At 51.2% G+C, this 22,482-nt stretch overlaps 1 protein-coding gene across 1 annotated transcript; it reads right to left on the minus strand.

The window, feature by feature from the left end:
• Positions 1-623: 623 nt before the first annotated feature.
• On the minus strand, positions 624-22,338 carry DHRS11 (dehydrogenase/reductase 11). The gene is made up of 7 exons (XM_065647199.1): positions 22,207-22,338; positions 11,356-11,565; positions 5,650-5,744; positions 5,078-5,207; positions 4,648-4,740; positions 3,928-3,993; positions 624-3,191 (listed from the first exon to the last, which is right to left on the minus strand). The coding sequence occupies exons 1-7, from the start codon at positions 22,336-22,338 to the stop codon at positions 3,150-3,152; spliced, it is 768 nt and encodes a 255-aa protein (XP_065503271.1). The 3' UTR covers positions 624-3,149.
• Positions 22,339-22,482: the final 144 nt, after the last annotated feature.

Below are 22,482 nucleotides of genomic sequence, written 5' to 3' on the forward strand. Positions count from 1 at the left end.
AAATGCTCTCTACCTATTTACAAGGTATGCCAAATGTCTGCCCCAAATCCAGCAATGGCAGCCAGTTCAGCTATTCGTTAGTTCTTTGCAAAACCCTCGTATTCTGACAGCAAAGCCGAGCTCAGGAACGCGCCTCTGTGTTTGGACAAGCTGGAGGGGGACTGGGAAACAAAAATGCCTTCATTCAACAACAACGATAATCGGTCTTGCTTTGAAGCAAGCACGAGAGACCAAAAGTGTTTGATGCCCAAGTCCGGCTCATCCGTTGGTCAGTTTAGTTAAACCCAGCCTACCTGGGGGTTTCAGCGAACCCCTCTGAGTGCGGCTTCATCTGAACGAGGACGGGCAAGCCCGGGCTCCAGCGGTTATCCCTGAGACAACTGGATGCTCTTCTGCTCTAGAAAGCAATTACGGTTTTTCTCATGAAGAACCAAAACCACACGTTTCTGTTTGAACTCTTCACAGAAGTTCAGCTGTGAACGGTAAAAAGGACGTTCTGCTGTCACACAAACACTACAATATACGCAACAGAAGAGCCACAGTGTGCCTCTCTTTTTATTCTTTATTTTACAGTTCACAATTAGAAACCTACTGATAAATTACAGAGTTTTAAAACGCCTCAGAGTCGTGCTGCCAATCCCATCTCATCCCGGGACGATGGCTCGAGGGGCAGAGCGACCAAACAACCCGAACAAACCCCTCCGGAGGCCGCGCTTCATGCGGGAGGGCAAGGGGCAGCAGGAACTATCCCCTAAAAACACACATTTGCAATGGAAAAATATACTGGATATCATTTCAAAGTTAGTTTATAGACCTAGCAAATGTTACAAATGTTCTTGGGGAGGAAAATAAAACAAAATTCCAGGGCTGCAGGTCAGCCAGGTTGTATCTGCAGGGAGCAAATACTCTTTCTCAAGGCCCTACCTCTTGGGCAATTCCCTCTGAATCCTCCTTCCACAGAGCAGAAAGATAAGCCGGGTCCCTCCTCAGCCACGCATGTCAACGTCGGCTTAACTTCCCACACAGTCGCAGCCACCAATTCAGACGTTTCACCAGCGCTACCCACACGCCTCATTCATTTGCCGCTCAGAAGAAGTTCGTAATTTCTCAACTTTTCTCTTTTTTGGCTTCCTAGTTCAACCACCTTCTCCTAAAATGGCAAACACTGTGCAGCGCGTCTGCTGAATTTCAACAATCTCCTGCAAAAGCAACCCTACAAATTTCACTCAGAGTAAGTTGAAAGGCCAAATCCAGGGACGAGACCACGTGTACTTGCCAGTAAAAACTGGTGGCAGATGAGAAATGGACAGAACACACCACGAGCATCTATTTATAGAGAGGAAAAAAAAGGGGCAAATTGCTTTGTTTTGTCATTACAAAGGAATGTTTTACCAGTTTTCTCCTTGTATCCTTCTACAGTTACTCACCTTTGGCACAAGGAATTCTACGTATCACGAGATTCATTTCATAATAATACTTCATATCAACACTCAGCACTTACACAGCGCTTCTCATATTCAAAGTGCTTTACAAAAAGTTTGAGAGTCCTCACAACACCCCTGTGAGGTAGGTAAGTATTATTATCCCCATTTTACAGATGGGGAAACTGAGGCAGAGAGGTAAAGTGACTTGCCCAAGGCTATACAGGGAGTTGAAACTCATAATGTAGTGGCCCAATTCTGGTCTCCCTTATGGTGGTGTAACACAGGTGAACTCCCACAGAGCTGTACTGGTGCAAGCAAAACGATCCAACCCAAGCTACTCCAGCTCCCAGTCCTCCACTCCGATCAACCGACCATACCCGCTCCACCAAAACCAACTATTTCGCCTTCAAAACACCACGGACAGCCCAGAGCGCAGCAGGAGCGAGTCTGCAATCCCAAGGCAACGCGCTCGTTATCAGCTGCGCAGCTCTGCAGCGAGCCGGACGGCACACGGACGCGTTCCTGCCGCGCTGCAAGGGTCTTGAGACAGCTCCAGCGGTCTCCAGCTCTGCGCGTCGCGGCTTCGAGGCCGATTCGCTTCTCCCTCCAGTCAGAATAAACCCCGAGCAAAACAACGGGGCTACACCAGCGCAGAACTAGTACGAGATCTCAACCAGACCTTTCACTTGCTGCTGCGTAGGCAAGTGCCCCACTAATATCTTTTCACTTTGGACAGCTTCGGCATGCTTCATTTCACTCTCTCTCTCTCTGAATTTGTACCTCTGCATATAAACAAACTTTCAACATTTCCAACTCATCAGCACCAGCATTTAAACAGCACCATACATCTTTCTAAGACTGATCAATATTTCCAGAAAAGTGTCAATGCATGCAAATATCACGTACAAAAACATCGAGAGTGCTGGGAGATGATACCAAGGATAGAGGTGATCACAAGACAGCACACATTTAGTTTTTATTAAAAATACCAAACGACTCACTCTTACTGTAACTATGCCACTTAGATGATCATTCTAACCTGCAAAAGTACAGGTACTTTTCCTCCAACTATCTACCTACCTACCTAGAAAGAAAGAAATAGCAAGCACACACATTTATACTCCTCAGACTTGGCAGGCATGATTCATATGAATGGGAAAGGAGCGTTTGGGGAGGTGAGATTGTACACTGGGCTTAGGGCAGTGGAGTATGAAAGGAGTAGAAAATATCACATGCATCATTACCATCAGTAATCAACCTGATGAAAATAAACCCCAAAATTAGACGGATTCATGTATGACATCCACTGAAAATCTCAAACCCTACACACACCGAAGCTGGCAAACATCTCGTGCCGCTTCACCTGTGTCCAGACACAGCATCAGCGAATCAGATCAAACAAACCTTGAAAAGAAAGCAAAAGGAAGAATAAACCAGCCTGGAGACAACAATCTTCCACAAACCACTTCCCTGCATTATTTTCAAATACTTTTTACTCTTAAGCAGTTTCAGAAAGGAGCGGGGGAGAAAAGAGACCCACTACTACTTTTTCTTAAACTGGCTCAGCACCAGCACCAGCTCAGAGAGAGGGAGAGAAAAACAGTTCTTCACACATGATCCTTGGTACTTGATTAAAAGGTTGCTAGCCAGCCGACGAAACCCTAAATTGCCAGAGGGTTCGAAGTGGAGTGGAGACGCGGTGCTGCTCACGGTCCTCTTCGTTTGCTACGATATCTGCTCCGTGGGCCTCATCTGTATATCTGCAATCTAGAAGAGACCAACGTAGGATTTTACTGGAGCGCTGGAGTCCATTTAAATCCTGCACTTCCATGCTGCACGTGAAGAAGGTTCCTGTGACTAGAAATGAGCCTGCTTATGAGATATTAGAGAGAAATAAAAGTGAAGGTGACTGTTCTGCCTTTAGCGGGAGGGACAAAAGCACAAACACGCGCAGAAAAGAGTGTGAGATGACGCCGATACAACTCTCATGGTTCAAGTCTTTGGCTCTGCTCACAGAAGGTCAGCAGAAACACTGCTTGATCAGCCATGGGCAGGAGTTTTTATCGTTTGAAGAAAGGCGGCCAGCCATCACTACTGATCCAGCGTCAAGATGGCCACGTCTTGCCCCAAAGGAGCAGAGTTCACGCGAGGGGCTGCTAAACCTCTCACGATCAAAGTTTGCGTTGCAACGGGAACTCTCGTGTTGCACGCACTAACCTTTGACGCCGCTCTTGCCTCCTCCTGGCTCCAGCACAAAGCCGGTCGCTTATTTCTTGTTTCACAGGAGGGAAATCCCTCTGGCAGCTCAAGCACCTCACACCACGCCTGGGGAGGCGCACAGCACTCGGCAGGATCAGGCCCAGCACATTACCTGGCAAGTGGCAGAACCTGCCCCAGCTGCAAGACCACCAGCACATCTCAGCTGGCACCATCCAAAAGGCCAGAACGTGCCCAGCTCCCCCTGCCACCCACCGCGGAGTCCTCCAACCCAACCACAGCCTACCTGTACATGGGGGGGGGCACTGAGGACGTAGATGACAGCATTAGCCATATCTTCGGCTTTGAGACACTGGAACGATAGGAAAGAGATGCTCGGTCAAAGGGCACCTCAGGAAGTTAGCCGCAAGGTCGCGTCTTTCCTGACCATCAATAATGAGTTTTGACGGTGTCAGTGGGGCACGTCAAAAAGATGCGAGCAAGCAGGTAGAAGATAATCCATTAAAAATTTAACAAAGGACGTGTATGGTGCTGGTAACTGTCCGTTTGCTGTGAATAACCTTACTGCGGGCACAGGAATTCTGCCAGGTCAGGCATCGCCATCCTTATAAAAAAGTTACCAGAGAAGCACACGAAATCCTGCGCTAGCCACCTGCGAGACAACACGCTGTCACTCTTCTTGTGTAGGCATGTTTGCTTATTATATCTTCTCTTCAATAAAGAAGTTACAGCCTGCCAAGTATCAAAGCTGGCTGATATTTATTTACAGGAACTCCAAAATAAAAGGAAAAATACAGGGAGTGGGACACTGAACCTGAATGGAACCCTACATAGTTTGTAAATACAAGTGCAAAACCTGAGGTTTGAGACTTCGGGGATGCTGATCACATCCTGGAAAGCACTGGGCTCTCTGCAGAACTAGTCCTTTGTGTGATTAGCCAGGAGAGAGACTGTTACAACTACAAACAGAACCACTTCCCTCCGTTTCCATTTCTCCATGTCCTACCCGAATGCTCTCATAGGTTGCAGCAGCTCTCTCGGGGTCATTATCATGAAGTTTAAAAGCAAATCCCGTTTCCACCAGTCCTGGAGATATACACTGGAAAAAAGCAGAGCACATCCTAATAGGATTTGTAATTCCCCCTCAGTAGAAGAATGCAAAAAAAAAAAAAAAAAAAAAGGAAATAAAACTTTTTAACACTGAAAAAGCCACAAAATCCAGCCCCCTTTCTATTGTTCTCCTTCCCCACTCTGCCTAGGAAAGAGAAGTGCCCAGGGACAGTTGGCCATGGGACTTGGACGTTCCCAGTGTGCTGAGCCCTATTTTTGCATTTCCTTGCCTGTTTTCCAAAGGGAAAAACCTCTGTCCCGTAAAACCTGCCAGCTCTCTACCACCCACGAAAGCAGGATTGAGGAGAAGAGCCCGCAGTACTCACTGTAGCTCGTATATGAGTCTTGGCTTCTCGGAGTTCTTGCCTCAGCCCCTCCGTGAGGGCTGTCACCGCGTACTTGGTGGCACTGTAGAAATGCACCACCGACTGTGGCACAACGCTGTGGCCGTTCATGCTGAGGGGAGAGCAGAAAGGAAAGTGCTGAGAGGGCGGACGCCAGCAGAGACCCGAGAAGGAACCAACGGGAGACTCAGACCACCGCACCGCCGACAGAAAGAGATGGTGGCTCTGGGAGGAACTCCCCTCCTCTGCGGGGACGCACATCAGCAGAGGCTCCTCTCGACACAGCTCTTCCCTGGAGCCGGTCGAGAAGTTTCAGTCTCCGACCTCGCACCGCCGCAAGTGGTGGCATCAGCCTTTTCTCCCTGGTTTGGTCTTTCTTGCAGTTAGACCAGCAGAGGTTAAAAAAAAACGGTTGGAAAAAATCGGCCATCGCAATCCTTGGAAAACCCCTTCTTGGGCACCATCGGCCCACTCCAAGGTTAAAGCTTCTCTGCTTACATCCTCTCCGCGAGGCGGGGAGGAGGATGCTCATCCCACACTGCCCCGCTGCGTACCTGTTAATGTTAATAATATGCCCGTCATCGATGTTTCTCTCTTTCATGGACTGGTAGGCCTCCCGGGTGCAGATGCTTACAGCCATCACGTTGACCTGTGGGATGAGAAATGAAGAAGAAACTCAACCCAGCAGCACAATGCACACCCCATATCCCCCCGCGACCCACCGCGGGGCTGCAGTAACAAGGGGTTTGGGCAGGGGAGGCACAGAAAGTCCAGTTTTCTAAGACAGCCTTGGCCTCTGCCAGAAATAAATGGACTTAATTGTTTTGCAGACAAGAGTGAGGGTAGAGTGCAAGGTAAGGCAGAACAAACTCACTTCCCCACAGTCAGCACTCTGTCCCGGAGACAAACTTGTTTGTTTTGTACAACACTGAGCACATTGGAGTTTGGGCAGCTGACAGGGCAGTGACAGCAGGTAATTAGGTCAGCTAGTTAACGAGGAAATCCCCAGATATTGCCTGTCAGAGAGCCAGGCGCTCAGAGGCGCTGCAAACGGCGCAGCCAGCACAGAGCTTCCTGCGCACGTATGAAGCCAAAGATCACGTCGTGCCGTGGGGGGAGCCAGGGCGGGCAAGCAACCCTGCCGGTAGGAAAGCCACCGATGGCACACCGTCCCCTGACGTTTTTCTCAGCCCTAACTGGGTGAGCCAAGGAAGAGAGGACATGGCAATTTCTCCGGTCCCTTCGCACAAGATCCACAGCTTTCCAGGCTCTTGTTCTTCGGACCAGTGCTGCCCAGCACACCGTGGCTCGGTTAAACTCAGTCGTTTCACCTGTGCAAAGTGCCACTGCTAACGCTCAGGTGCCTTGAGCATTTGCTGACCATGAACCACAGAGTCAAAGTCTCCAGGAAGGCAGAGATAGGGAAATTTCCCCAGCTGGAATACAAACCATCCAGAGGTGCGTGCGAGACTGATGAGCAAGCTGTCTCAGCAGCAGTGCTAATTGCTCACATTCATAGAGGTCGAGATTTGGAAAAGTGCCTGAAAGGTAGGAAGTATTTGCTGAAGCTCTTTAGAAAAGGATGTAACCATTTCAAGGCAGGACACACTGGTAGGTCCTACCTAGTGGCATGTCACTTTGCTAACTAAATGAGCAGGCCAGACAAGCCTAAGAACACTGCTGTAATCTAAATACCCAGGAAGAACTGCAGGAACAACTGTAAGTGCACAGGAACGGGCTGCGTGGACCGCGAGCGAAGGGTACGCGAGGGCTGGCTATCATCACCGTGAAAGCTATAAACAAGAACGGGACAGGCTAACTAGGACGTGCTAGCACAAAAGGACGTCCAAGAGACAACCATTAGTCTGAAAACCAGAAAGTAAGAGGCAGAAAGGGCTGAATTGCAAAGCTGTAATTACTGAGCAGCACACAAAGGACGAGTGGGGTCAGCTGAAGGATCTTCCGGTCACTGCTTGTGTCTCGGTCATTATTTCTATTCATTACTAGAGGCCATGCTTACAAGTTTTTGTCTTGGCAATAGATAAATAATGTGCTTATCTGAGCTTGGAGTACCCAGGCAACACAACCAGTAGAGTCACCGTTCTCATCCAAGTGCACTTTGGTTGAGCACACAGTCACTGCCGGATATCTCAGTCGTCATACCTGGAACTGCAGAGATAAATTCCCTCGCACCAGGTTGAAGATTTACCTGGGCTGTGCAAGGAAGAAAGTCAGCAGACGTGTCAGCTGAAGTGGGACCGTACAACCCCCTCAGCACTGCAGCGAAGCCCGGAGCAGGGAGTCTGATGCTTCTGGATTTCACAGGGAGGTGGTCAAGGAAAGCGGGAGTAAACTGCTCCAGTCTGGCACACCAACCGTGTGAGGAGCCAGGTCTTTCAGGTACAGACCTGAGCAACTGTCAGCATAAAAAACCTTAGTGACAAGCACCACCCCCGCTTTCCTCCCCGTCTCAGGATGCCCTGAACCCACCAGGCGCCGTGTCTTTGGTGCAGCATCGCTCCCAGCTCCACTCCATCCCTGCAGGCCACTAGAGGGTAACATCAGCCTAAAGCCCGAGACCAGCTCCAGCGCTGGGATCGCGCCCAGCAGGGCTTCCTTACGCTCAGCAGCGCTGCCTTGCATGGGGAGAGCTACAACATTTTGACAACTACTGGCAAAGTGAGATACCGATCAACAACCGCATGGGAAGGTCCAGAGCCCGTGCGATAAGACGCCCTGGTACAACAAAACAACCGGCTGGGAGGCAGTGGAGCTGGGGTTGCCTTGCTGCCTTTTCCTGAATTTTGGGGTGAAATCTCATTTCGAAACATGGACCAGGCACTCAGAAACCTAAAAACGTGCCCGGAAAATGAGCAAGGCTTAGGGCTATATCACTTTGAGAAACAACCTAAAGGCCGTTTTTACAAATAACCACGCAAGACATTTTTCAGCCTTGTTCCTATTTTAAGAACAAAAGGTTCAAAGGTCCCTTAGCAGAGACGGCCAACACATCTGCGCTCTGCCTCTGCACAGCGCGCCGCACGAGGCAGCAGGGCTGCGGCTGCCGCCTCTGTGTGCTAATGCAACAGAAACAACGAAGGCGCATTTCCTAGTAATTAATGAGTTCCAGTTGCCAGGTTGGGAGAACATGAAAGACCCTGTTCCTGGAAGCGCTGAGCATTTCACTTCCCAGAATCAGCCTTTTCTAAGGCATCAGAATGAGTATCCCAGCCCCTAAGCACATATTAAAACGCAGCTTACAGAAAGCATATCTCCGCACAGATGGTATATAAACGCAAGAACAGACCCTCGCTGGTCAATGGATAATGCCAAGAAGAATCAAATCCATTTAGCGTCTAGAGGAGCGAGAGGATATGTGCTGCAGCCCTTTGTGCCCCCAACAGTGCAAATGCAAAGTTCAGCTTGAATTCCTGGCTGTAAAGGTCAGTAGGTGAAACGTGAAGGAGCTGTTTGAATCCCAGAGCCCGGAGTCAGTGTGCACACAGCATCCAGCCCCGGCTGCTGCTGCGCCGATCGGCGACGGCCGGAGGACTTTGCTCCAGCCTCATGTCAAGAACAGCCTCGCAAACGAGTAGAGAGAAAAGCGGGGAGAAGCTGTGAACCAAAAGACGACAGGCTCAGAACCTGCCTGCGATGACAGGATCCCTCCTGCTCGCACGCCGAGTTTGCTGGCTGCGCTGCTTTAAAGTAATGGAGACACAATTCCTAACGTGAGACTCCTGCAGCCCAGGGAGAAGCAGCTTCCTCCTTGGGAATAAATACCAGACAATAAAGAACCGGAACACTGGACCAGGCTGCCCAGGGGGGTTGTGGATTCTCCTTCTCTGCAGACATTCAAAACCCGCCTGGACGCCTCCTGTGTAACCTCACCTGGGTGTTCCTGCCCTGGCAGGGGGATTGGACTGGATGATCTTTCGAGGTCCCTTCCAATCCCTAACATTCTGTGATTCTGTGGAAGGTATGAAAAAGAGGAGGAATAAGTAAATAAGAACGTGACTTTTGACTGTTAGATGTATAGCAAGGTATTTTATGGAACAGGTATACTCAGAGGGGAGCCTAGAAGGAGACAGAGCTTCAAAGCTCATAAAAAAATACATGGAAGCAAAAATCGCTCTACCAAAAACTAAAAATGCCTTTAATTTGAGGCTCTAATGCCTCCTAAATTGATAGATAGATGGATGTTTAGAAACTTTTCCTGTTTTGCAGCCCAGAAGCACACTGAAACTCTCCAACAGCATTTCAAACCGTGCTGCTCTCCAAGAGACCTTTGGAAGAAGTTTCCCTCTTTGCTCTCGACACAAGTGAGGAGCAAACCACCAGCTGCTGGGAGGAAAAATAATCTTGCGGTATAGGAAGAATGCTTGGGTATCTCAGCCTGTTCCCAGTGCTACAACAGCATTTTTGCAGAGCAATGGGAACAGATAGAGCTGTACAAATCACCTCTGGGAATAAAACATGCCCCCAGGCTGGTTTCCTACCGCTGCCCTTGTGGAGCCACCACCCTGCCTCTCCCCTACTCCCATCCCATCCCATCCCATCCCCTCCCCTCCCATCCGTCACCCTGAAGCAGCTCCAAAGGGCGCACACAGCAGCACCTGCAAGGATGGGGACCCCAAACTCTGAGCCACTGTAAATACCAACACTGGAATGCCTCATGCAGGACAACCCCCATTCCAAAATCTCTCTCCCCAGAAGCGGTGGAAGGCGAGATCGAGGGAGCGCTCCCACCCTAGCAGCCAGGGAAGGGAGCACAGAGACGGGAAGGGCAAAAGCCACACGTCCCCCCCAGCCTGCCCGCCTTACAAAGAACAAAGGGTCAGAGGAACAAAGACAAACGAGCCCAAGGGACACGCAGCACCCACAGAAGATGCAACAAGAGTGACCGGGACACGGGGCTCACAAGGCGCGGGCGACCCGCAGGGCCAGGCGTGCAGCGACACAAGGCTGGAAGTGCCCTGCTTTACACCAGCTCGGCCTCGGCTACACTTCACTTCATTTTCTTTAAAGACTCCATGGCAACCAGGGACAGGGAGATGCGGCTGTGCTGTGACCCAGGCTAGGCAGTCCACAAAAGCCCGGCTGGGCAGACAAAGCTGAGCTGAGCTTGCTTTGGCAGCGGTCACAGCAGCCAGCAGACCGGCCAAAATCCTAATGAGAACTTAATTAGTCAGGGTATGGCAGCTCTTGCCCTGGCAGCAGGAGGCTGAGGCCTCGGTGTTTCTCTCTGGTTTGCTCTACTCAGCCCCTGAACCTGCTGCTGGATGCAGAGCCAGCGGCTGCCGCGGGAGCCGACAGATCCCGGCTCGCTCCGCCGTCAGATGCCGTAGCCCCAAGCCTACAAGCTTCGAGCAGCTTTTCAAATAGAAATGTCTTCTCCTGCACCAGGACAAGCTCTCACAGTTGCCGGGGGTGCTGCAAGGTTTACTCCAAGCCCAGAGTTCGACTCTTGTTCCTATGAGGACGATGCTTTCACGCGCAAAGGTAGGTAGTACAAGAGGGGGACATCACCTTCGGGAAAAGTTTCTGTTGCAGCATCTCACCAGCCAGAGCTGCAGGAAGGCCAGTACAAAAGGGCCACTGCAAGGGCAAGCAGACTGGCCCGGGGTCCCACAGCCGTGGTTGCCACTGCTATGGGCAGAAAAAGGCCATTGCATAACGATGAAAGATTCGGAAGACCTAAAAAGATGCACAGCGGCACCCCAGGACAGCAACGCCCAGGGAGAAGCGCTGCTGGTAAATGGCATGGACCATTTGCACAAACTCCCAGTTCGGTACACGAAACTGCCTCGTTCACATCCAGCCCTTAACTAGATTATGGACAGGAAATTAAGCTATAAAGACAAAAAGCATTACAGCTTTTTAAGCCAAAAAGAATCTGCCCATTTTACAACCCACTGCTACAACTAACAGGATTAGCTACAAAAGCCAATGCTTGGCATTCAATTTCCTATTTTATTGAAGAAAAAAAACCCACAAGGCTCATCGCCCTGTAGAAAGCCATTGAGCTAAAGGAAAAAATGCTACCGAAAGTCTTGAGTGTTTTCATACTCCAAGGTAAAGGCACATGGCCCAGCAGCACATGATGTCTCTCCACTTCACAATCAGCAAACCCCGGCCACGGCAGAGCCAGATGGGAAGCAGGTCCTCAGCTCTGAACACGTAAAATAAGCAGATGCGGACAGCGGTGCTGGTGGCCAGAAGAAATAAAAATCTAGCACGGTTCCTGTGGCACTACTCACGTCTATCATCGTCCGCCAGCCCTCTGTCTTCCCCGAGAGCAGGGGCTCCGGGCGAGCCAGCCCCGCGTTGTTGATGCAGACATCAACGCCTTGGTGAAGGGTCTTGATGGCGGAGAACATGGACAGGATCTCCTCTTCGTTGGAGAGATCGCACTTGTACGGGATGAGGGTCCCCGGATAGCCGGCACTCTGGCATTCAGCTGCCAGTTTCTAGGGAAGAGAAAGGAAGGAAGAAAACAGCCATCAGCCTCCTCTCCTCGTGGAGAAGGTTATCCAGCCATTTGCTTAAAAACACACCCCAGGGTTAACAAAACACGGCAGCTTCTCAGCGAGCCCATCTTAAGAGCAGGCACTAGGGAAAAATTATTGGAAATGCTAATTAAGAAAAAAGAAGTATCGGTATACATGAGAGTCTGAGTGCTTCAGCCTCTAAGTTATTAAACTTGAGGACACACTCTGTGCTCATCCATCACCCCAGGCAACACAGGTCGAGGTGAGCAGGTGCTGGCAAAACACAAATGCTGTCGCGGCACCAGGCTGCACATCTGCCACACTGCCGCGCGGATGAAGGACGCGGCAATCGCAATTCCTCGTTAGCCATTACCAACAATTATTCCAGCCATCCAGATCTTTTATCAGACTCGATCATATAAAAGCAAATGAAAGGCCAAGAGCTGCTGCTGGCCGCCTGTGTCAACGATGCGGCAGCACCGCACCGAATCCTCCGGAGGATGCCCTTTACCCCCTGATGCTAATGAGAAGCAGCATCTCATCCCCGATGTGTCACATTAGTGACAGCGACAGCTTCCAGCGTGAGGCGAGGGCCACGTGATGTCTGGTTCCCGCGGAGAGATGGACTCTGGCTGCAAACGTCCACCGCATCGCTCGAACGCCACCGCCCGCGGCGGTTCCACCAACGTGACATTTCAGAGGGTGCAATAAAGTCACGCTCCTGCCAGAGGCAGCTTCCCCACTCCTCCCAGCTCCTCCCTGCACACCAAGGACTGCGGTTCACGGCTGTTTTTATAAAGGGAGGAGCGAGGCCCAGCACAGGAGCCCCTGGCTGGAAGCAGAGGACAGCGAGGATGGTGATTGCACACGAAGGCGGCTGCCAGACATCCCAGCCCCAGCCGAGCACCTGCCCTCGGCCAGAAATAAGGACGTGGGGAAGCCGGACCACCAGCCACAGCACCCCGGCCCACCCGGAACGCCGCTGGGAAGCTCGTACAGGAGGGACGTTGGCTTTTTCTGCTTGCTGAGGTCCAGCATCACCTCCCAGGCTGGCCCAGCCCCTCCCGGCCCTCCAGGAAAACACGTGGAGAAATCCTCACGTTTTGGAGACGGCAGATGCTGAAACCAGCATTTTCTAAATGCTGCTCTTGCAGTTTTTTTCCCCCAACTGTTTTCTCAAGTGTGTACTCTGATCTTTAAAAACTATATATTTTTCTACTATTATCAGCACATAATCAACAAGATCGCATGTACAGCAAAGCAAAAGCAGCCTCGGGAGGGTACAGAGAGGTATGACTCAATCCCAGGGGCGCCTTTGCTCTCCGTCGGGCAGAAATATTGTCTAGCTCAGCCCGAGCAGAGCCCTCCAGAGAGCGCGATGCTGTTGGGATGTATCGATCTCTGGGCTGGACTCAGCACGCCTGTCCCCTTCTTCCTTGGTGCTGTGACGGTAGTAATAATAAAAATAACGATTCTTGTGTTACTGCAATGGCTTCACTGAAGCAGTACCCAGAAAGGAGAGCAGCTTCTGGACCAGAGCGTTAGACCCGAGCTGGTTTCGGTGTGTGGTCTGTGAGAGCTGTGGATTGCTGTGAAAGGCAGATCAGAAAAGCTCGAACTCACCGTTCAAGGACTTGGAGCATCTCTGTGGTGGTCTTGGGTATTGAGAAAAGTTGAAAATCATTTGCCAAACAGAGCCATTTGTCCCACGGTAATTAAAATTAATATGTTTGGGATGCAGAGAGGGGTTCGGAGGTCCTGGCTCGTCTGTCCCGCTCCCAGTGAGGATGCTCAGCCCTGCTCTGTGCCCAACGTGGCCCAGAGAAAGCTGGTCCAGCAGCACGGACGGGCAAGGACAGACAAGCTCATCCCCAGCCTGGAGGGAAACGCCGTGTTTCGCATCTCCGTTTCCATGTTCAGCTGTCACTTTTCGCTATTCGGTGAAACCTTTCACTGCTCAGGAGCAGGTGCGACACAGGAGCTCCGGCCAGCAGCGGCTGTCGTGGCGGAGCTGCCCAGCCCGCTCCCCAGTCAATCTCTTCAGCTTATGTCTTAGATACACCAAGAGAAAGCTGCTCCTCACCCGGAGAAGGGTTTGTCTGCCACGACTGACCAGAGAAATCAAATCTCCCTCAAGATCCTTCTTTTGCTGCCTGGTGTCTCGCCGCCTCAAACGACTCACTGTGGATCCTTTCATCTCTCAGGCTACACTTGCGTTAACAAATTCTCTTTGAAAACGAGGTGCCGAACAGCACTGACATCCAGGCGGAGCTGAACGTGCTTCAACCATCTACAGATTAAGAGCCGTCACGGGCTCTTCAAAGAAACACCAACTGCAGGCAAGCTTGCAAGAGAAGACGTACGTAAAGCAACTCTGAATTAGGGAGCTCGCATTATTTTTTCAGAACATCTATTAATTAATGCCCATTCCACTTTAAGCACACACCACACGCACAAGGAAGAGAAAAAAAAAATTAAAAAGCTGTTTTTCCAGATTTCATAAGCAACGTGAGAGTCACCATCTAGTGCAACTTCAAGTTCTCCCAAGAAGGGGTTAATGCTCTTTGTGCCTACAACACTTGGAAAGGGCACAGTGCATTTAGATTCAGTCCTGGTAAAATGGTTTTACAAAACTAATTGAGACAAACATTTAAGGGGACTCTTAAGGAGAGGAAAAAAAAAAAGAAGAGAGTCATGTAGGGCTTTATTTGGCAAACCATCCTATTAACTTCAGACACATTTAGTTCAGAGAGATTAAAGCCAGAAGAAACCATTAGGTAATTTTTAATCTGACCTGCCATTCATCACAGGGACTTGCATCCTACTGATTTAGCTTATGTTTAAATCCATAGCTACACCAAGAAACCAACTGGAAAGAAACCAAAGTCACCCCAGTTACTTTTTCTATCTAAAGGAAATGAAGGAGAAAACCCCCTAACGAACAGCATCACAGTGGTGAAAGAAAACTGGGAGCTTACCCATCCTTTCATTTTACTGATTGGCAAGTTTGAAGCCTCTTTTAATTAAGATTTAATACCAGCGCAGCAGCATAATAGAGGCAGAGATACATAGTGAATAAAGCACTAGACTGGGGTTTATTTCCACAGTGTGGTCTGTGACCACGGGCAAGATTCAGAGCTATTTCCCCACCTGTAAAATGGAGATAATCACATTAAGCCCCTTCCTAGAGCTGCCGGGTACTCGGGGCTTTGTGCCTGCGTATGACCCAAGGATGAGCATCACTTCACGATTCTTCCTGTTCCTTTTGCCTGGCTCCAGCTGCCCCAACAGGGCCTCCATGGGAGTCTAAAGAGAGTTTTCAAATTAATAAAACACTACAGTGATTCTCCTTCCCTCTCACGAGCTTTAAATCAATGCTTTTTGCTGGTTGTTTGCCAATCGCCGCTCCCAGCTCAGATCCATGACTGTTCCAGGACCGAAAGCACAACGGTGGGGATGGGAAAGTTCAGAAATAAGGTTTAAATGGAAAAGCAAACACGCAGTACTCAGCTGGGGGCACCGATACAAAAACCCAGTACAGAAGGAGGACTAGCACCAGTTTTGGACCGTTTACCTGAAGCACATCTCAAGTACAGGCTGCCTGATCAGGGAGACCGAATCTCATACACAGCTCGAGAAACTCACTGCCTCTTGGCACGGGGAAAGGAAAAAGCAATCAAAACTTGGACAAAAGTTAAGTCCCTTTGTGTATTTTTTCCACCCTGTATCATCCTAAATATACTGACTTTGCAGTCCTCGCCAAGACTCACAGGTGGCACACAAAATCAGCACTCATATAATAAATAACCCAGAAAAAAATCACATCTTGTTTTGCGGAAGAGAAGGGAATAAAACCCTGGGGAACCCCTTGGACCTATTTGCTGTTTATCAACTTCCCGCAGCGAGAAGCCAACTGTGGAGAGGCGCTGAAGGGGTGACAATCTGAGCCGAGCAGCCGCGACCGCGGCCGCTGTCAGGGCTCCAGCGCACGGCACGGCAGCCCCCGGCAGCGGCTCCTCACCCCCGCTGCTCCCACCAGCTACCATGCCCACCACAGACAGCCCCAAATTACACCTCGGCATACCCCCAGCATCGGCCGTCTGGGACGTGTCCTGGATGCTTCCCAGGCTCTGGACATGGAACATCAACAGGGAAACTGCCCTTCGCCCAGCAAACCCACCGCACAGGCTGCGCAGGGGACAAGCGGCATCTCCTGCCCATCGTCTCCTGCCCATCGTCTCCTGCCCATCGTCTCCTGCCCGTGGCTGAACACGGCCCAGGGAGCCGCTCAGCTGCTGTCACCCCCGGCACTGAAGCCAGACCCGCTGCTGAACAGGGCTCTGGTTGAGCAGCAATGCCTTCCCACTGCTGGTATTTGTCCTCCCAGACTGCTCCAGACTCACGCTGCTTCTTTTCCAAGCCCTCTCTCCTCCCTGTGCTTTTTCGGTAGTCGAACATCCAAGATGATTTCTTTTCCTAACTCGATTTCACATTTCCAGCATCACGCACGCAAGCCAAATGGCCCCATTTACGCTGCCCTGAACGCCCCTGCTACCTTAAGGCATTCAAACAATCGCTCCTTACGTCAAGGCTGAAGGCATTTCTCTTTTTTTTTCACTGCGTGCTCAGATCACGTTGCTACAGGCTGGCGTGGGGGAGGAGGAAACACGCTGCTCCCACGATGACAGCTCATTAGAGCAATGCCTCTTGCTTTTTCTGAGGTATGACTATCCTAAAACAAGCACCGGAGGTGCCTGCCTGCTCTTCGGCTCCAACGTGCATGAAGCAGGTTCCCACGCAGCCAGGCACGTCATGCTTTCCTTCTCCAAGGAATCCCAGCGCTTTTGTTAAGCCTGGAGACGCTGCATGGCAGCCGCCCGCGGTGCCCACCAGCTGCCGGCACAAGGAGGTTCGACAACCACGTAGCTCCAAACGCCCAAGTGCCGGCGCACAGCCGACCCCATGGTCTGTGCTGGATCGCCGCCTGTTCGAGCACAGATTTCCAAGGCAACCTGCAAACACAGCACTGGGAGGGCAGAGCTGAGCCCCAGCTTCAGCCTGGCACCCTCGGATCACGGCACGTGCCTTCTGTGTCATCTCCACCACGGGCGAGCACACCGCCACTACGCTAAAGGAGTAAAAAAAAAATATATATTTATTCACTTGAATTAAATCAAAATCCACCTAATCTTGCAGCAGCGAAGTATGAAATGCCCAGCGATACTCTGAAATTACCATTAACACTTCCCACGTGGACAGTGGCAGGAGCGAGGGTTAAAGCTTGACTTTAGCAGAGTTGCTACTTTCTGCGGAGCTTAAACTATTCACAAGTCCCAGGATAAACCACCATCACGGTGCCAGGTGCATCTGGACCTCCCTGCCCCGGGACACTCTCCATAAACCCGAAACACCGGCCAGAAAACGCCCCGCGTGTCTGAGCCCTGCTCCTGTACAGCCCTCACTCCTCCCCAGGGCAGCTGCCGGGTCTTACACGGGGAAACTGAGGCACAGGACAGCTACCTGATCTGCCTTCTAACACAGCCGGGCACAACAAGCGCCCACCACATCTCTAAAACCCCACGCAAGGCTCAGTTATTAATTATTTTTAGGGCTGCAAGCACGACGTCTCCCGGTATCGCTGCTCTATTGCGAAGCCAAAGGGAACAGCAGAGAAGCAGAGAAGGGGGGGCTGCTGCAATAAGACATTTTTAAAGCACAGTTTGGGGGGTAGGAGGATGAATCCAACCCAGTTTAAAGGCAGCTCTTCCCCCATGCGCCTCCTGAGCTCCAAGGCTGAGGAAAACCATTGGGACAGCCACGCGTTTGTTCCTGCTGCTCAGGACAGCAATTACAGGATTTCTTTCCTATTTATCAGGAAAGGATCTGGTCAGGGACAGGTGGCAATAAAAGCACCTCAGAGGCCTTGAGAACCCTTTACGCCGAACACAAAACAAGCCCTTCCAGAGGCCAAGGAGATTTTGAAGGTCATTCATTTACACGGGGACCGTGCCTTGGGAGCCGCGACTCCTGCCTTAAAAAAAATAATTCATCAGGCTAACACACAGCTCAGCAGCCTGCGTGCCAGGAGAGCCACGGGAACGGGGGAAGAGGAGATGGGGAGTGACAAGGTCCATGACGAGCACTTGGGGACAGCAGCTCATCCGCCGTGGGCACAGGGAGCACGGGCACCGCAGAGCCCGGCGCCCAAACCCACACCTCTCGCAAGGAGCACCGGCCCCTTTGGGGACCAGGCTGCTCGAATCTGCAGTCAATAGCTCAGCTTCTCACAGGCTATTTCTTGAGCAAGATCTAACCTTGACAATGCAGTCCCTGGTTATAAATGTTACCTTTGATCAATAACTGTCACAAATGCATTAGAATTAACTGCTTAAACCTTGTATCTTAAACCACAGTTATTGCTTCCTGCGCAGCTCGCTCTCCGCGCCCCAACAAAGAGCCTACATTTACCACAAACCCTCCCAAGTCTTCCCCACACCCCAGGGGAAGAACACTGCAAAATAAAACTGATGCATCACGCTGAATAAAAGACCAGAGAGTGTTTTACCAGCCAGAGGAGGAAACGCTTTGTCCCATGCACGTGGAGGTGACCTGCAGTCACTCTCTCCCTTTTTGTGCTGCTGCAAGAGGTCAGATACTAAATACAAATTTCTGGAAAGTGTCAGGAAGAAGGAAGTTGAAGGGCTTTGTAGTGAAGTCATCAAAAGCCAATAGTCTGCCTTTTGTCTGCGGCTTAACGTGCTATGGCGTCCCAGCTAAGCTGGCCTAAGTCATTAAATCACAGCGACTCTTCTCGGCGGCTGGAGACCTGAGTGACCAGCGAGGGGGTCCCTGGGAAGGGGAACATCTCACTGGGAGCAGCTTCCACCACAGCTTGGTCTGCAGCCTGCTAAAAACTCCTGGTTGGTTCATTAAGGCGCTTACGCTCGCTCCTGACTTGGAACACGTGTAGGTATCTGAAGAGCAGAAAATACTCCGTAAGAACGCAAGCCAAAAAGTCTGTGACAGCTGTTAGTACCTCTAGGCTTCTCACTCAAAACAAGCTTTCAACCCAAATTATCTCCTGGCAGGCAAAAGTAAAATAAAGCCATTTTAATTATATTTTATTCCTCGAAGTCTGACTATAGTAATAACGTTACTGTTGGACAACCCACACACAGAGTCTCCGCTCCCAAGAGCGTCAGGACGAGGGGGGAACACGAGGCTGCGGGTGAGCAGGGGCTGGGGGGTGAACGCCGTGGCTTGGAGGGTCACACCCGGGCACGAGGACAGAGGGGCAGCCCAGCTGCCCGCGCCTGCGTTTGCCAGGTCAGCGCACGAAAATGGGACAAAAGAAGAATAAAATCCAATTTTGAAACGACAGCACCAAAGTCAACCCAAGCACTAACTCAAGGCAAGTTGAGCACGTGGCTTTTCTACAGAGCCAGTGCAAGAACAAAAAAAAAAAAAAGAAGAAAAAAAGAAAAAAAAGAGACTTTTGCAGGTTTTGCAATCCATTAACATTTTTATTTCCAAAGTCAAATAAAGAGCACTGGAGTCATGACACGGGTTTAAGACCAAAACCGCAACTTTGCAACTCCTTTATTACCTTGCCTCAAGCCCTGATCTGATTTTCCAAGAGATTAAGAAACCTTGACACAGCATTTATTGCCTGTGTTAAATTCCCCACAAGACAACACACTCTTTCAGTCACCAGTCAGGTTACAAACCCACCATACAGAGTGGTTCCAGCCACCTTGCGTTAAAATGGATGACTGCTGCATAGCACTAATGAAAACGTACGCTTTTGTGCTACAAAATGAGCACTGTATTCCTGATTTAAACTATACCCTTTGCACTCTTTCTATTTCAAGCTGCCTTGATTTATTTTTTGGGTTTGCTCCTCAGTACACCATTATCCACAGTGGTATTTCGTGAACTATTCAGTTTCATACAGCAACAAGATTTGTCCTCCAGCAATTATGCCCATGATGCTCTGACCTCTCCTTTATTCACGTCTGGCAACACGGAGCCCTCAGCTCCTTCATATTCCTCTCCTCTCATCCCTCCATCACCTGAACACCAGCACAGCTGTCCCCATCCTGCTCCTCGCGCGTGAGCCGCTCTCCCCAAATCTGCGCATCCTTGGAATCCCAGCAAGGCTTCCCGCGCGGATGCCGACCTCCAACCAACGACGACTTGGAAAAACCAGCTGCCGGAGATAACGGGCGAGCGGACTTTGCGGCTAGATCTGGTAATACAATAACTAGTCAAGGCAACGACACACTCGCAGAGCATCGGCAGCACAGACCTTCGCACTGCCCGGAGCATCCCAAGCCCGTCCGGCGGGCAGGAGCCCCGGCGGCTCCTGTGACGGGTCTGGCTGCATCGCAGCATCGTCATCCCCCGCACCCAACATCGGCTCCTGCTCCTCCGGATGGCTTCTCACAGCCACGGCCAAAGTCCCAAGTCCCAGGTCACACATGAGCTCAACAGTCTGAAGCCTGAATATCTTCCTTTTATTTTTAATTTAAAAAAAAAAAAAAGAGAGAGAAAAGAGGGGAAAAAAAAAAAAAAAAAAAGAAGGGGAAAAGGAGGGGAAAAAACCCCCCAAACCCACAAGGGGAAGCTCCTGGAGAAAAGCTGAGTTGCCATCACCACCCCTGCTCCGAAGGCCGGGCAGGACTCATCTCTGCCAACACAAATGTCTCTGGCAGCCCGTCCCAGGCCATGGAACCGTTCCCAGAGTGACCTGGGACCACCTCGCGTTCCGCCACCATCCCCTCCCCAGCCAGCAGCACTTCTGGGATTTTCTTCCTCTTTAAGGAAACATGCTTCGCAATAAATAAAACCAGAATAGCAACGGTGCAAAACACAGTCCAGACACCTACCAAAACAAATGACCACGTGCTGCAAACACAACTGGGTCCTTAGACAGGATGGGAGACAGAAGCAAGCAGGGACAAACATGAGCTGCAGTGTTAAAGCCAAGGTTTTGAAACAGGACATTAACAAGAGACTTGGAGGATGCCCAAGCATCTATATAAAATGCAACTGCATTTTGTGCAGATTCAAATAAAAAGGTAAAGCCTTTAAAAGACTACTCTTTCTTAAATCCACACTGTATTTTTGCCAGAAAAGTTTCAGAAAGGAAGGAAACTCCTCTGTAGCACTGAAGGAAAACAGAAGTTTCATTGGTTTTCTTTACGAAAGAAAATCAACAGAAAGGGCAATACTGGAAATGGCTTTTTTTCCTTTTTGGGGGAGAATGGGAATGAACAGCATCCTTTACCAGACACTGTGAGGCCACAGTAGCCTCATGAAGCCAAAGCCAGGGAATGAAAGTACATTAACCACCATCAGTCGCACGTGGGAAAACCTTTGGAGAGCTCGTCTTTCCCTGTAAACCGCAGCATCACAACGTCAGGAAGTCCAAAATTAGAAGCAAGCCCCAAAGGACAGCTGAATAAGTCACATCGGTGTATTTTCTCCTCTCTACAAGTGGTGCCCTTCCGATTCATGATGAAGAATGGAAAAAGTTTTGCTTCTTATGAGTGTTTCTTTATTCGACCCCACTTCTCAGCACCACCAGCAATGTCAAGCCTTGTTTTGGTGATTTTTTGTATGATTTATTCTTCATGTGGTCAGCTGTGCACAGTGAGTCCTTATCACCTTCGCTAAGGAAGTACAAGCACTGGATGTTTGTACAGATCTCCTTTGGCTTGGCAGGCACCAGATCACCAAGATGACAATATTTAAGCTGCCTGACTGTAACTTTTTTCCTCCCTCAGAGGAAACTTCTTAAAAATAAAGCAGCTCTTGCCACCGCAAGGTAAAGCCTACGAATGCATCCAACTATAGAAAAGCATCTGAGCATCCCACAGAAACTATTTCTTTCAAGCATTTTTATTTTTAAGCCAATGTCATGAGGTTTTTGACTTAGCTCTAGAGACAATTCTTGTAGGGGTAAACACTACGTTAACGACCGAAACCCTATTTTAACATTAACTCACAAGAGCATCTCATCTCCGAACGCCAGCGTGCGGACAGAAAGCACATTAAATCCCACACCGAGGGGCTTTAAGGTGCCCTTAGACACTTCCCGCAACCTCAGCGCACCGCAGGCTCAGGCAGCCGGATGCTATTTTTGACCTCGATAAGAAGCAGTTCACAAAAACCACCGCAAAACTGAATCTGCGCCTCGGGCAACTTCCAACCAACCGTCCCGGACCCTCCGGGGTGGGAAACCCCCCACGGCTCCGTGACTGCGCCCAGCCGGCCAGCCCCGCACCCGGCTCCTCCCTCTGCTCCTGGAACCGGCACCCGCAGGGGGCGAGGACCGACCCGGGGGCGGGATGGGAGCTCGGAGGGCGCCGGGCGCTGCGGCCACCCCAGCCCGGGGACGCTCCGGGGCCGGTACCAGCCCCAGCCCGGCCCGGGGCACCGCCCGCAGCCCGACCCCGCCGCTCCCCGCCTCCCGCGGGCCCGGCCCGGCTGCCGGGAGCAGCTCTCGCCCCCGCGGAGCCCCGTGGGGAGGCGGCAGCGGCGCGGCCCGTGGGGCGCTCCCGCCGTGGGGCTGCCCACGCCCCGGCCGAAAGGTGCCCGCGGCCCCCGCCCCGGTACCTCGATCTTGTCGACGCTGCGGGCGCAGCCCACCACCTTCATGCCGTGCTGCACCAGCGCCCGCGCCACGGCCGCGCCGATGCCCACGGAGGCGCCGGTGACCAGCGCGACGCGGCCGGTCCAGCGCTCCATGGCCCCGGCCCGGCCCCGCCGCCGCCGCCGCGCACAATGCGCCGCCCGCCCGCCGCCGCCGGCCACGCCCCCGGCCACGCCCCCTCCGCGCCGGCCACGCCCCCTCCGCGCCACGCCCCTCCCGCCTCGGCGGGGGCTCAGCCC

The sequence above is a fragment of the Caloenas nicobarica genome, chromosome 17 (genome assembly GCF_036013445.1).
Source record: "Caloenas nicobarica isolate bCalNic1 chromosome 17, bCalNic1.hap1, whole genome shotgun sequence".
In the NCBI taxonomy this organism is placed as follows: Eukaryota; Metazoa; Chordata; class Aves; order Columbiformes; family Columbidae; genus Caloenas; species Caloenas nicobarica.

Coding starts and splice junctions, on each gene's coding strand:
- DHRS11 (XM_065647199.1), bottom strand. CDS start 22,338: ATGGAGCGCTGGACCGGCCGCGTCGCGCTGGTCACCGGCGCCTCCGTG. Junction 5,208..5,649: donor CATATTATTAACATTAACAG/GTACGCAGCGGG, acceptor CTCTCCCCTCAG/CATGAACGGCCACAGCGTTG. Junction 4,741..5,077: donor AGACTCATATACGAGCTACA/GTGAGTACTGCG, acceptor GCTTTTTTCCAG/TGTATATCTCCAGGACTGGT.